Source organism: Cornus florida, unplaced genomic scaffold (assembly GCF_030987335.1).
Source record: "Cornus florida cultivar Cherokee Brave unplaced genomic scaffold, ASM3098733v1 CherokeeBrave_3.0.0_Hap2_Chr08, whole genome shotgun sequence".
In the NCBI taxonomy this organism is placed as follows: Eukaryota; Viridiplantae; Streptophyta; class Magnoliopsida; order Cornales; family Cornaceae; genus Cornus; species Cornus florida.
In genome coordinates this window covers 49,860,850-49,875,201 of record NW_026775578.1, presented here as the reverse complement: position 1 = coordinate 49,875,201, position 14,352 = coordinate 49,860,850, and the positions used below count along the sequence as shown (strand labels likewise).

The following is a 14,352-nucleotide window of genomic DNA, read 5'->3' as shown; positions in this document are numbered from 1 at the left end:
CTCAACCCCTAGGGCATTTGCCACTTTTAATCCTGCTATCAAGGCTTCGTACTCTGCTTTGTTGTTGGTTGCGTTGAAACCAAACCGAAGTGCGTACTGTATACTTTCTCACTCTGGGGAGACAAGAACAAGCCCGGCTCCGCTAACCTGAACATTAGATGACCCATCCACGAACAAGTCCCAGACTACTTCTGGGCCCATCTGCTCACTTAAACCTGGTTCTGTCAAAAATTGGGGTTGTTTCTCCTCTTCTGGAGGGGTAAACTCAGCTAAGAAATCAGCCAACACCTGAGCTTTTACTGCTGTTCTTGGCTTATACTGAATGTCGAACTCTTCTAACTCTACTGACCACTTCATCAGTCAACCAGAGCTTTCTGGCTTGTGTAGGACCTGTCGAAGGGGTTGATCTGTTAGGACCACTATCGTATGAGCTTGAAAGTATGGTCTCAGTTTCCTGGCGGACACAATTAAAGCAAAGGCCAACTGTTCCATCATTGGATATCTTTCCTCCGCACCCCTAAGTGCTCTGCTCACGAAGTATACTGGCCTTTGGACCCCTTCTTCTTCTCGTATCAGAGCTGAACTGACAGCTGTCATGGAGACTGCAAGGTATATGTATAGTTCCTCTCCCGGTATGGTTCGAGACAGTAGTGGGGGAGAACTAAGGTATTGCTTTAGTTCTTTGAACGCCTGCTCACACTCTGGGGTCCATTCAAATGCATTCCTTAGCACACGAAAGAAAGGTAGACACCTGTCAGTTGACCAAGAGATTAGCCTACTCAAGGCAGCAATCTTCCCTGTTAGTCATTGTAGATCCTTGGTTGATCTTGTCGATCTCATGTCAATGACTGCTCGGATCTTCTCTGGATTGGCCTCAATTCCTCTTCTGCTTACCATATATCCCAAGAACTTTCCTGAGGAAACCCCAAAGGCACACTTGCTGGGGTTGAGTTTCATCTTATGCCTCCTAAGTACCTTGAAGGTCTCCTGCAGGTCAGTCAAATGGTCTTCAGCTTTTAAGCTTTTCACCAACATGTCATCAACATATACCTCCATGTTTCTACCAATTTGATGCTTAAACATTGCATTCACTAGCCTTTGGTATGTTGCACCAGCGTTCTTGAGCCCAAACGGCATTACTTTGTAACAGTACAAACCTCTATCAGTGATGAAGGCCATTTTTTCTCTATCTGAGGTGTACATAGATATCTGGTTGTATCGAGAATATGCATCCATGAAACTTAATAGTTCATGTCCAGCTGTTTCCTCAACGAGCATATCGATTCTTGGGAGAGGAAAGCTGTCATTCAGGCAAGCTTTGTTAAGGTCGGTGAAATCCACACATAGCCTCCACTTTCCATTTGCCTTCTTCACTAAGACCGCATTTTCCAGCGAGTCGGGGTAGTATACCTCTTGAATAAAGTCGACTTTTAAGAGCTTTTCCACCTCTTCTGATATAGCCTGATTCCTTTCTGGAATGAAAGTCCTCCTCTTTTGTCTGACAGGTTTAAAGTCAGGATTTACATTTAAGCGGTGCTCCATGATAGTGGGGTCTATACCCGGCATGTCTTCATGGACCCATGTAAATACGTCTCGATTCTTCCTGAGGAATTGAGTAAGTTTATCTTTGATACCTGGGGGGAGTAAAGACCCTATACTCACTTTTTTCTCGGGCTCACCGTCACCAAGGATGACCTCTTCTAGCTCCTCTGTAGGTTCCGCTCTATGAAAGTCTGGTCTATCTTTCCCTTCCAGCCCTTCAATCGTAAATGCCTCTTACGATTTTATTTGTCTAAGAGAGGCGACATAACATTCGCGAGCTATTGTTTGGTCCCCTCTTAGCTCTCCCATACCATATTCAGTTGGGAAGCACATCAGGAGATGGTAAGTGGACGTGATTGCTTTCATGGCATTCAATGTTGTCCTCCCCAGGATAATATTGTATGAAGATGGGCAGTCCACCACTACAAAGTCCACCATTACAGTGACCTGCTTTGGATTGGCTCCTGCAGTAACTGGAAATGTAACTGCCTCCAGTGGATGTACTTTATAGCCTGAAAATCCCACCAGTGGTGATTTCATGGGTCGGAGCTTCTCTCGGCCAATTTTCAATTTCTCGTATGCCCAGGGGGTCATCATGGGGCTGGTGAATTCCCTTGTCATCTTCTTCAGAAAAAGTTATGACCGGCTCCTCAACTCGAGGTAATTTTGTTGGAGGACTTGTCATTCCAACTTCATTCACCTCTGAAAAACTCCGAATACTCCTAGTATGAGCCCTCCGAGCCGAACTCGTCTCACCACCACCAGCGAAGCCACCCGATATAACTTTGATCTCACCCATTGGTTGGTGTTGAGGAGGGCGATCATCTCGGCCCTCTCGGGCTGGGTTGGAGCCTCCTTTTCCATTTTCAGTTGTGAATTTGCGTAAATGACCTTTACGAACAAGGTTCTCGATCTGGTTTTTGAGGTCGAAACAATCTTCTGTGTTATGTCCATGGTCCCGGTGAAACCTACAGTATTTACCTAGAGACCTCTTTGTTGGATTAGCTTTTAGCTTTGGCGGCCATTTCAATGATGCGTCATCTTGAATCTGCAGAAAGACTTGATCTACAGATGTATTTAGGGGGTATAGTTATTATACCTGCCTGGGCTCACTGGGCGGCGAGACGATCTGTCAGCCTGGTTGTTTGAGAATTTCTTGTACTTCGATTCCTTTTCCTCCCTAGTGTTAGGTGCTGGCCTCTTCTTCTCCGACCTCTTATCTTCACCATCTTTGTTTTTTCGTGCATTCATAGCATCCTCAGCATTCATGTGCTTCCATGCTTTAACCATCAACTCTGTCATGCTTGTAGGGGCTTCTTTTGATAAGGAAAATAGGAACTTAGAAGTCTGTAGTCCTCCCATAAAGGCTGTAAGGGCAACCTTGTCGTCCACCTCTTCTACCTGCAGCATATCAGCGTTAAAACGACTTATGTAACCACGGAGAGGCTTTCCCTTCTGCTGTTTCACATTCAATAAGTGTGTTGCTGTCTCCTATACCTCTGCCCAGCGATGAAGTGTCCAATGAATTGTTTGCTCAACTCATTAAAGATTTCAATGGAGCCTGGCTTTAATTTATTGAACTAAGGACGAGCCCAACCCTTTAGTGTGGTAGGGAAAGCCCTGCACATAATCTCATCCGGTACGACTTGCAAATACATAAGAGTTTTGTAGGTCTCCAAATGATCGAGAATGTCCCGCGTCCCATCGAAGCTTTCAAGAGTTGGCATATTAAATTTGTTAGGTAGAGGACAGCTCATAACATAACAGCGAGGCTAAATGCTAGGTTGGTCTTCTGTACAAGATTGTTTACTGTGGCCTGGCCCTTCCCTTTCATTGCTTGCATGACGTCTTTGACCCTAGTTCTCAGATCTTGCATCTACAGATTGAAATAAGTGACATCTTCAGTCTTGTCACCAACACAACCAGAGGTACCTGCACGGAGCCTGGTATTATTCCGTTCAAGAGACCGATGGTGATTGCTTTTTTGTTGACCCCCTATTTGACTAAGCTCAGCGTCGTTGTCAATCCTACAGGAGTCATTCTTGGGTACTTCATTATTCTCCACCTCATTAAGGGCGGCTAAGCGTCGTAGAATCATTGAATTTTTTTGGACTAATTGGTTCATTCCCTTATTTAGGGTTTAAACCTGTTGTTCCAACGTTGTGACGCATTCCTGATCGTTTGGGACGGCGGGGGGTTGCCTTGACGAGTCCCCTTGATCAGAAGTTTGCAACGCTTCGTATTCGCCAGCAACCAGACCAGATCGCAATCGAACCATACTTTATTTAGAGAGCTAAAATCGTTCCCACAGACGGCGCCAACTGTTGATGATGGATTCTGCGCAACCTGGATCTAATCTGACTTCCTGAATAAAGAGAAGAAAAAGTGATCCTACGAACATCGGTGTGTTACCGGTGGAGTAGGCTCCGACGAACAAGTCAGTGTGAATGATAATCTCCCTGGAGAAATCGAGAAATTGAGTTAGGGTTTATTGCGTACCTCCAAACGTTGATTCCCCCGCCTTTTTTATAGGGCTTAAGATATCACGTAGAATTACCTTATTGTAATCTGTAAACTTAATCTTTATCGTAATCTTTAATCCTTATCACAATCTTTAATCCTTATCGTAATCTGTAAAACCTATCTCTTCTCCATGGGTATCTGGTAACCATGTATGTAGGGGTATAATCGGTGATTTGACAGCAAACGCAATAAAAAACCCAATATAGAATATTATTTCCAATACCACAGGATACGATTGATTAGCCGATGTTTCTGTAATCCTTATCGTAATCTGCAGAGCCTATCTCAATAGTACGTTAATTTAGTAATCTTCCCTTAATTATGGATATTTAAATTATACATCCATCACACATTATTATCGTCAAGTGATAGGAAAAGCAGAATAATAAGCTTTTCTAGACGAAATTACTACATCATTTATAATAAGCTTTTTTAAAGAGCATAATAGTTTAAGAAATGAGCAATGGTTCATTTTTTTTATTTTTGCTTTTTATAAAAATAAAATTATGATTTTTATTTCTAAGTTGAAATATAAAAGTAAAATTATGATTTTTATTTCTAAGTTGAAATATAAAGTAGAATTATATTTACTATTTTTTATACTTTTAATATTTTTAAAGCTAAAAATTAAAAAGCAAGTTTAATAATTTTAATTTTAATTTTGTTTTTTATTTGACAATCAATGTCATATACTCTCTGTGTATATATATATATATATATCCTGCAATTGACGCCGGGAAGAGACAGCCACCAGCCACCAAGAGATTGAGATGAAGATAACAAAATTTCAGATCTGCCTTCTAGAATGAGAGAGTTCACTGTATATGTAATTATGTATATAGATGAAGAATCATGTTCTATATATATATCATCACTCTGCATAACAAAAATTTTTCCAGAGAGAAGTAGAACCAGACCCAACACCCCAACCAAACACCGACTCAACCCCACTCATCCACAAACCCACCTCACCACTAACCCCACCCACCACCACACCAAACCCCTTCACTTTCTGGTTCTTCTTCACTCTCTCAATCTCTCTTATCACCCTCCTCTTCATACCCCAAAACCTGGTTCCTCACTCTCCCCACCACTCTCCGCCACCACTACTCCACCGGTCGAGCCATCAAGGTCCAAACCACCCCAAATCACCCCCAATTGAAGTCTTCGCCATTCAAGATGGGCCCATCAAAATCCAATAACATACTCATTGTACATGGGTTGGGTTGTAATTCTTATTCTTTTCGCAAAATTGTCAAGTCTCTGGGCCTCAAAGGGCTCCACGCCGTCGGTATCGATCTACTAGGTTCTGGGTTTTCTGATTAGCGACGGTTGTGGTGGAAGATATTGTTATTTTTATTTTTATCTATTTAATTTTTTTTTTGTGACTGGTTGAAGATGATTTGGGTATATTGTTGATGGGTTTTGATGTGTATGAAAGAGGAGAGAGATGGTTGTGGCAGGGGCTATGGTGGCAGGAGGCGGCAGTGGCGATGACCATGGTGGGTGGAGAAGATGGGGGAGGAGATGGCGCTGAGAGATGGTTAGAATTTTTTTATTTATTTACAAACAGTGTTACAGTAGGGAAAATAATTTCTGTGAAGAGAAAGTGAGGATTTCTCATTTTCTCAATCTTCAAAAAATTCAAAAAAATTAAGAAGTATTTTTTTAAAGTAAAAAAATAAAAGTATTTTATTAAATATAATTTTAATTTTTAATTTTTAATTTGAAAAATTAACAATAAAAATTAAGAATTATTCATATTAGTAAACAGGTCCTGAGGTAGTCATTCTCATCCCAAGATCAATAAAACAGCATAACTAATGTGTGAAAGCACAAAATTTTGGCAACAAGTATGACCCATGAAAGCATGGGACTTTATTCTCCTAGGATCATAAATCCCTGTAAACCGAATCAGCTTTAAACTAAATTTCTTTCAATTTCATTTTTAAGGCACAATTCTCTCAAACGCAACGTTACTTTTTTCACTTTATATTCTTTATCTATATTTCTAGATGTATATATATATATATAGACTTGTATTATGATAAAGATGCTGATTGCATGACAAAGTAAAATGAGCATATGAATCGTGGTCTCCGAAGGTATACCGGCGTTGGCAGAGATTTAGGAGGTAAGTCCTGAGGTCTCGCTTTTGAGTTGTACTCCTAATTTGAATGGTGCGTGTGTTGTGAGGCTGATATACGTTTTAAAAATAAATAAAATAAAATAAAATAAACATATGAACGACTACCAAGCTTTCCAGAGTCTGTCAAGAATCTGTTTTGACACTTAACGTTCTCCGCCAAATCCACAAATCAATATAATATTGTTGCTCTTCATCTTTATAGGACAGCGACTAAAAAAGAAGAATTATTACCCAGCTTGGAAGGGAAATTGGTGGCAGATCTATCCTTTGACATTGTTCTTCCACAATCCTCAAACTTGTTAGCTTTACACTAGTATAAACTGCAAAAAAAAAAAAAAAAAAAACACACACACACACAAAAAAGAAGGTAAAAGTATCTTATTCAATTAAAGAAGAATGAGAAAACCAGTTTCAGATTTATATTATATTCTGGTCATACACATTTACATTACTAAGAACCACAGATCAGGAAATCCCCAAATCTCGCAAAAATATGAATATAAAAGCATAAACAACTCAACTCTCAAGTCAGAGAACTAACACCATCAAAACAAATGTTGATCTTGCCTTCTTTTTCCAAATGAATAGGGTCGGCCACATGGATTTTTTTTTCTCCATTCTATTCTTTTAAACATCATGTTTCCTCATGTTTAAAATTATTTTTAATTACTTTATTCCATGTTAGTTTTGGCCACCCTCGTTTTCTCTTACCGTCCATGCAAACCACTTTTCCTTTTTCAACGGACGCATCAATGGGTCTACGTTCTATTTGTCTATTGTTTCTTATTTTGTCACTAATAGGCTCTATTCCTAGAGTTCCCATCACATTTTGATTAGCAACTCTATATCTTCTAGTCACTCCTATCAATTATCATCCACCTCAACATCCTCATTTAAGTCTTGTGAATAAGTCGTCGTCTTCTTTTTTAACACCTAACATTCCACCCCAATTAATACAACTGGTCTAATGACCAACCTATAAAAAATTTCTTTCAACTTGTTTGGTATTTTTTCATCACATAAAATACCACTCAGAGCATCTCCAGCAATCTGTTAAAATAATTTTTTTTGTATAAAATATACACTGTCACCTATGATGTGTAAAATTTTTCCGTCTCCAGCAGTCTGTTAAAATACATTGCCATATCACCAATGTGTAAAAGGATTGTGTAAAATACACAACCTTTTTACACTGCCAGATCAACACGTTTCCTTTCTCATATTTCTTTCTCGTTCTATTAAAGAATCAACCATATATTAGGTAGGTTTGTAAAAGTTATGTGGGGTCCTGACATGACACATGGTTGATTCTCATTGGGAGATATATTTTTACAAAAAAATATAAAACAACCGTTGGAGCTAAAATTAAATAATCCAAATTTTTTAAGTAAATTTATCATGACACATCAGATTTACAAAAATATATATATATATATATATACACACACACAATAGTTGAAGATGCTCTCAATTTTTCTTTATTTCGTCCAACCTATTAATATCATCCTCTATTTCCCCATTTTGTTGTATTACTGATCCCAAGAATTGAAAATGATTATTTTTAGTGTTCAGTAGATCTTGAATTGCGAACGCTATATTATTACTTTCCGTATAAAGGGTACATTCCATGTATTATGTTTTAGACTTACTAATTTAGACCTTTTTGTTTATAATACATTTCGCCAAGTTTCTACATTCCATATGTTATGTTTTAGACCTTTTGTTTCTGATACATTTGACCAAGTTTCTAATTTGATACTCAGATCTTCCTTAGACGTATCGACCAACACAATGTCATCCACAAACATACACCATTGGATGTCTTGTACATCTTTCGTAATTTCATCTGAAACTAGTGTAATAGCTCATGTTGATAAGATTTAAAGGGACTTGTGTCCTTAAACTTTCCAAACTTGTATGTTGCCACGTCCCACCATTTTCTTATTACCCATCTTCTTAAGTGTATCCTCCCTACTGTTTTTTTTTCCCTGGTTTGGTACCCCCTCTCTGTTTGCACCGAAGAGGAGTCAAACCTTAGAGTGACTTACTATAACGGGTGGGTGCTTCGGGATTCAACCCAAAAGCCTAAGCTATTAGGTAGGGCTACACTACAACAATTATTGTCTCTACCAGCAATTTTATTTGTTGTTAAAAGGAAAAATATATATATATATATATATATATATATATGCAGCCATAACTACTAGGAAGCATTTATGATGCCATTTGTATTTTCTGTCATAACCTGTGTCGCGATAAGCATGGCAGCAATTGTATATGTTGCCATTTATTAAAAAAATATTACAACAAATATAAATGTTGCAAAAAATTACACTTATTTTTAAAGATGATAACAATGTATTTAAATGATTTAATTTTTTAAAAAATTAAATTAAATTTTTATAATCAAGGTGAATCCATTCATAAACCCATTTTACTAACCAAATAAACCCAATCCACAACAAATAATAATAACAATGATAATAATAATAAATTTTTAATGTCTCAGATCCTAAGGATTTGTATTAAATCTTAAATAAATAAATAAAATAAAAAAAAGGAGACTGGAAGGATCATCCTTGTTATCCTCCTCCAAGTATCATATGTCTCTACGTACAGCCTGAAGTAAAACATTTAACGTTTTAGAAACCTACAACTATTATTTGAATGAATAATAGCTAATCATTTCAAACGAAATATATTTCCTACCACCCCCTCTTGGTTTTCTGTAGTCTAATTCTAGAACTCATGAAACCAATAAATATTATACCAAGGCCAAACAAACTCTCTCCAATCTATACATTCAATAGGGATTGATAAGTATACAAAACTTGTTATTTTATACTTAATAATAAATGATTAATTAATATTTTTTATTAGATAAATGTTCTTATCCTTGCTTTTCATGTTTTGGAGGGACTAATTTCAGAATAAGAAGAAGAGAGACAAAAATAGCAAGTTTATGAGATTATACGAGCAAACAAATTTTTGTAGGGACTGATTTCAAAATAAGAAGAAAAGAGACAAAAATAGCAAGTTTATGAGATTATACGATCCGTCAAATTCAAATTTGACTTTCCATCAAATCAGAAAAGATCAGATCAAATTGGAAAGCACATCAAATCAAAGATCAAACCAAATTGGAAAGTAGCAAGATTTTAGGAAGATTTTATTTATTTCACTTCTATAATTAGAATTTTCTCGCTCAATCGTTCCATTCAAACTCTATAAATAGGGACATATGTAGAGGAGGTTAATGTAGATGGTTAGTGAGAGAAAATAATAAAAGTTAGAGAATTATTGTTTTCAATTTATTTCTTATAATTTTTGTTATGAAGATTATTTTTATTTTTTTATTTTGTTTTCTTATTATGCTAGCTTAAAGGCTTATGAAATTTTCTTTTGAGCGCATTACTATTTTACTCTTCTATTTGTTCTTATTTTGATTAAAAAAAAAAATTAGAAAGAGGATTCTTCGTGTTTGCCAATTAATGGTAATTCAGAGAATGTCTATTTCTATTTATCAAAGATATATTAGATTAAGTAAATTATGTTCTCAAGCAATTGTTATTTCACGCTATTATTTTCCTTTATCTTTCCAAGTTGTAATTGGATTGGTAAAGTGATTTGCTTACAATAGGAAAATTTACAAAAAGAGAAATATACAAATTTATTTATAGTAAGCTATGATGATGGATTCTTTCCTTGAGATTTTTCTTATTATTTGATCAGAATTTATTTCGTCTTATTTATTTATTTTATTTTTAGTTCATTAGTAAAAAAAATCATTAAAATTGTTTTAAAAGTGTTCTTCCTTCAATTTTGGTTTTAATTTTGAGTTCAAATCTTGGATGTGTGTTCGACCCTGCTTATCACTATTTAATTTTTAATTTAGTAATTTAGTCTTTGCAAGTATTTCTTTTATTTTTGTCACTTTTTGCCTTTAATTGCTAGAGGACTAGCAAAAACTTGTTTGGGGGTAATTTGATAAATGCACAAAACTTGTTATTTTATACTTAATAATAAATAATTAATTAATATTTTTTATTATATAAACGTTCTTATCCTTGCTTTTCATGTTTTGTTGGGGCTGATTTCAGAATAAGAAGAAAAGAGACAAAAATAGCAAGTTTATGAGACTATACGATCAATCAAATTCAAATTTGACTTTCCATCAAATTAGCCAACATCCAATCAAATTGGAAAGCACATCAAGTCAAAGATCAGACCAAATTGGAAAGTAGTAAGATTTTTGGAAGATTTAATTAGAATTTTTTCCTCCCAATCGTTCCATTCAAATTCTATAAATAGGGACATATGTAAAGGAGGTTAATGTACATGGTTAGTGAGAGAAAATAATAAAAGGTAGAAAAAAAATTTCTTCAATTTTTTTCTCATAATTTTTGTTATAAAGATTATTTTTATTTCTTTATTTTGTTTTCTTATTAGGCTAGCTTAAACACCCCTTCTCAAGAGAGTGATGAAGCCACCATGGCTGAAATATAATTAAATTTAGTTTAATTCTTTTATGAAATTTTCGTTTGAGAGCATTACTCTACTATTCTATTCTGTGTTTTTATTTTGATTAAAAAAAATTAGAAAGAGGATTCTACATGTTTGTCAATTAATGGTAATTCGGAAAATGTCTATTTCTATTTACTAAAGATATATCAGATTAAGTAAAATATATTCTCAAGCAATTGTTATTTTACGCTATTATTTTCCTTCAAAAAGAGTCAGTGTCTTACTCATTCCTTATTGATAAGAATGATTGCTTTAACAGTCTGAAAAGACTAGAACTAAGGGTCCACTCTTTGGGCTTTGCTTGACCCAAGCCAACAACCCCTCTCTGCCTTCGATCGGGGTTCACTCCTAGCTCCTTGCCTCAATTCCTTATCCCATTTTTCCTCTCAGATGGTCTAGCAAGAGCAGTAAGTCCAATAATAGGTAAGATTTGATTCTTCTAAAGCCTTTGTTTGACTACCTTATTTACGGTTAGTTTCATGCAACGGAACAACTTCAAAGAACAGCAAAACAAGATTGCTAAAGAAATACCATCTTTCCAAGTTGTAATTCGACTGGTGAAGTGATTTGCTTACAATAGGAAAATTTACATAAAAAAAAAAAATACAAATTTATCTTGAGATATTATTTGATCAGAATTTATTTCGTCTTATTTATTTATTTTATTTTTAGTTCATTAGTAAAAAAAATCATTAAATTGTTTTTAAAGTGTTCTTCCTTCAATTTTGGTTTTAATTTTGAGTTCAAATCTTGGATGTGTGTTCGACCCTGCTTATCACTATTTAATTTATAATTTAGTCTTTGCAGATATTTCTTTTATTTTTGTATTTTTGTACGAAGTATAGAAGCAACAATAGAATCCATGAATATACACTTGTCAGGGATCTGTGTGTGTGTATATATATATATCTATGTATGTATTTGGAAAAGGAAAAAAAACCGTTTTATTATTGTAATGAAATATCTCATTTAGGTGGTATTTCAACTACCAAATCAAACCCAAGAATTATTTTGATTTGAATTCAAAACCAAACTACAAAAAAACCCAAGAATCATTTTGGTCACAAATGGAAAAATTGAAGTATTAGAGCAAATAAGAACATACCTCGCTAGTATTGCCATCTTTGAGACCAAAATGACCTCTCCATTGGACTCTCTGGATAATGGGAAGGTAACCAGATCTACGAGCTTCAAAGAAGAGAATGCTCTTGCTAAGAGCTTGGCCATAGTCATGCCCAGCAAAAGCTAATGGAACAACCCCAAGAAGCAGAAACAGAGCCACCAATATTGACATCTCGGGTGTTCTTGAAAACCACACTGGACAAAGAAATTATGAAATCTTTGTCCTAGAACATGATTGTGTCAATGTGTTGAGAAGAGTTATGAGGCAAGAAAGGTGAGTAACAAAGACTGAAAAAATAGTCATGAATCAGTTACTCTTTTTGTGGTACATACGATTAGAGAGGAGGTTTATAGACAAACATGTCTTAGCTGAAGGGCTTCCACCAAAAATGCAAAAGAAAAGAACAATATAAACAACATTAGCAACCGGTTTAAATTAATCAACGTGAATTTGACCAGCCAAGATTGGTTAACAAGCAGAGGACGTATATATTTGTTTAATTCTTTATTTATTATTATTTGTTATTTTTTAACGTGGCACTTTGGATGAGTAAAATGAAATCTTTGAAACACTATATAAAATAACATTAAGAAATCATATTGTAGTCGATTTATATTATTGGCTTAATTAGTTATATTTTCTACAATTACTCGCACGCAATTGAGCTATAATTTAACATTCCCCAGTGAGTGTCAATGGGTATTTCGGTTGGCCAGTCACGTACAACATCTTTGACTACATCGTACTCTTGTGATTAACTTCATATTTTTCTCCCCTTTTGGACGAGCAATTGGAATCTGTAATGAAGAAAAAGGAAAAATATGTAGTACAACTCTAGTAAATTAGCAAGCATGGATACGGACTCGAGATATGGATACGATACGATACGAACACGGCGATACGACAAATCTCGAAAAAATAAGACACGAATACAACATGGATATGTCAAAAATTAATAATATAATATTTTATTATATATAGGAAAACAATCATTTTTATACATTTTACCCACATTATCACGAATGAAAACACTAATTTGGAGTTTAAAATTAAATGTATGTTATTTTTGTTATTTTAAATTATTATATTGTTTATGTTATTAGTGCATAATATATTTTAAATTGCATTGAATTTCTTTCTTCTAAAAAAAATAATTGCAAAATCACAACGTCGTGTCCTGAAAGTGTTCAAAACATGTCTTTGCCGTGTTCACGTCATAACAGCCATGTCCAAAATTCTCCCAACAATAACAACATGCATGGCCAGATGAGGAGGCTTTGAAGCTAGTTTTTTGGGTCCCACATAAATCCTATTTTTCGGATTCAAATTGATCGTCGAACCCACTGATGCAAAACAGTTAGCTGAAGATTTTGGAACCCGTTTGAACAGTGTAAAGGTCAAACGGGCGGGTTGATAAGATTTTATCGGGTGATTTTGACAAATCCGTTTTTGACCCGGAAAGAGCCCAATATTTATTAGGTGTACATCCTTTATGAACAATCTATCGCTTCCGCTTATGTCACCAACACAAAGTTTCGGACCACAAAATTTGAGCCACAACTACACACATACAACCCTTTATCCATGTTTAATTTGATATAGTAGAAATCTGAGCAAGATGAGTCGTTCTTGTAGTGTCTTCTCATCCATGTGTTCTTGTAGATAATGCAAGGCAACATATACGGTATCAAATACTGACAATGTAGGGGAGGGATATATACACACATTAAAAAATTATGATATCAGCAATGCCTAGCCCAAGTGGTAGCACTTCTTCCTTCACATGGAAGGTTGAGGGTACGTTTGAGTCGCTAATGAAATAATAATTGGTGGGTATATATTATTTACCTATCCAAAAAAGAAAATAAAATAATAAAATAATAAAATAAAATAAAATTGTTTCATGCCTACTGATGTTTCAGTGCTTCCTTGATGGAGCTAATATCATGATATAATCTATGTAAAATAATTCTGTTGTTACATTCAAGACAACTTTTCTAGTCCCCTCTTGTACGTTAAAGACTGATGAATGAAATTTCTATGAAGAAAATAGTTGGCCTTAATATAAGTGATTAAGACACAGAATTGCATTATAGCCATAGAAGACCTTGACTAGTGATTTATGTCATTTCCTTTTCCGGAAAAATGAGATGTATGAAGCTATAAATGATCGAGTTTGACACTACAACAAACTAGGCCATAGATGAGGTGTGCCATGACTTTTCTGGTTTCATTTTCCATTCATTTTGGCATAGTGGCACATGATCAGATGATTAAGGCTTGTCTGTATAATTAAATTTCAATTTGAATTCACAAAAATGTAGGAGCAGAGGAAAAGGAAAAAAAAAAAAAATAAATAAAAATGGAATGGAAAAAGAAAACAAGAAAGAAAAAGATGACAAGAAATAAAATATATTTAGTAATCATAAGGTGGTCCATTTATATTGTTGACATAATTCGCTAAATTGTGTATTATGACTCAAAATCAATT

At 35.1% G+C, this 14,352-nt stretch overlaps 1 protein-coding gene and 1 long non-coding RNA gene across 2 annotated transcripts; both read right to left on the bottom strand.

The window, feature by feature from the left end:
* Positions 1 to 2,047: 2,047 nt before the first annotated feature.
* Positions 2,048 to 3,820, bottom strand: LOC132270212 (uncharacterized). Its single transcript, XM_059771406.1, has 3 exons — positions 3,689 to 3,820; positions 2,656 to 2,943; positions 2,048 to 2,590 (listed from the first exon to the last, which is right to left on the bottom strand). Exons 1-3 carry the CDS (start codon positions 3,818 to 3,820, stop codon positions 2,048 to 2,050), a joined length of 963 nt encoding a protein of 320 aa, XP_059627389.1.
* A 4,745-nt stretch (positions 3,821 to 8,565) lies between these two features.
* LOC132271689 (uncharacterized) lies at positions 8,566 to 12,426 on the bottom strand. The gene is made up of 2 exons (XR_009469767.1): positions 11,844 to 12,426; positions 8,566 to 8,834 (listed from the first exon to the last, which is right to left on the bottom strand). It is a non-coding gene; the product is annotated as an uncharacterized LOC132271689 (long non-coding RNA).
* Positions 12,427 to 14,352: the final 1,926 nt, after the last annotated feature.

Coding starts and splice junctions, on each gene's coding strand:
- LOC132270212 (XM_059771406.1), bottom strand. CDS start 3,820: ATGGTTCGATTGCGATCTGGTCTGGTTGCTGGCGAATACGAAGCGTTG. Junction 2,944..3,688: donor TCACAACGTTGGAACAACAG/GTTTAAACCCTA, acceptor GATATGCTGCAG/GTAGAAGAGGTGGACGACAA. Junction 2,591..2,655: donor ACAGATCGTCTCGCCGCCCA/GTGAGCCCAGGC, acceptor GTCTTTCTGCAG/ATTCAAGATGACGCATCATT.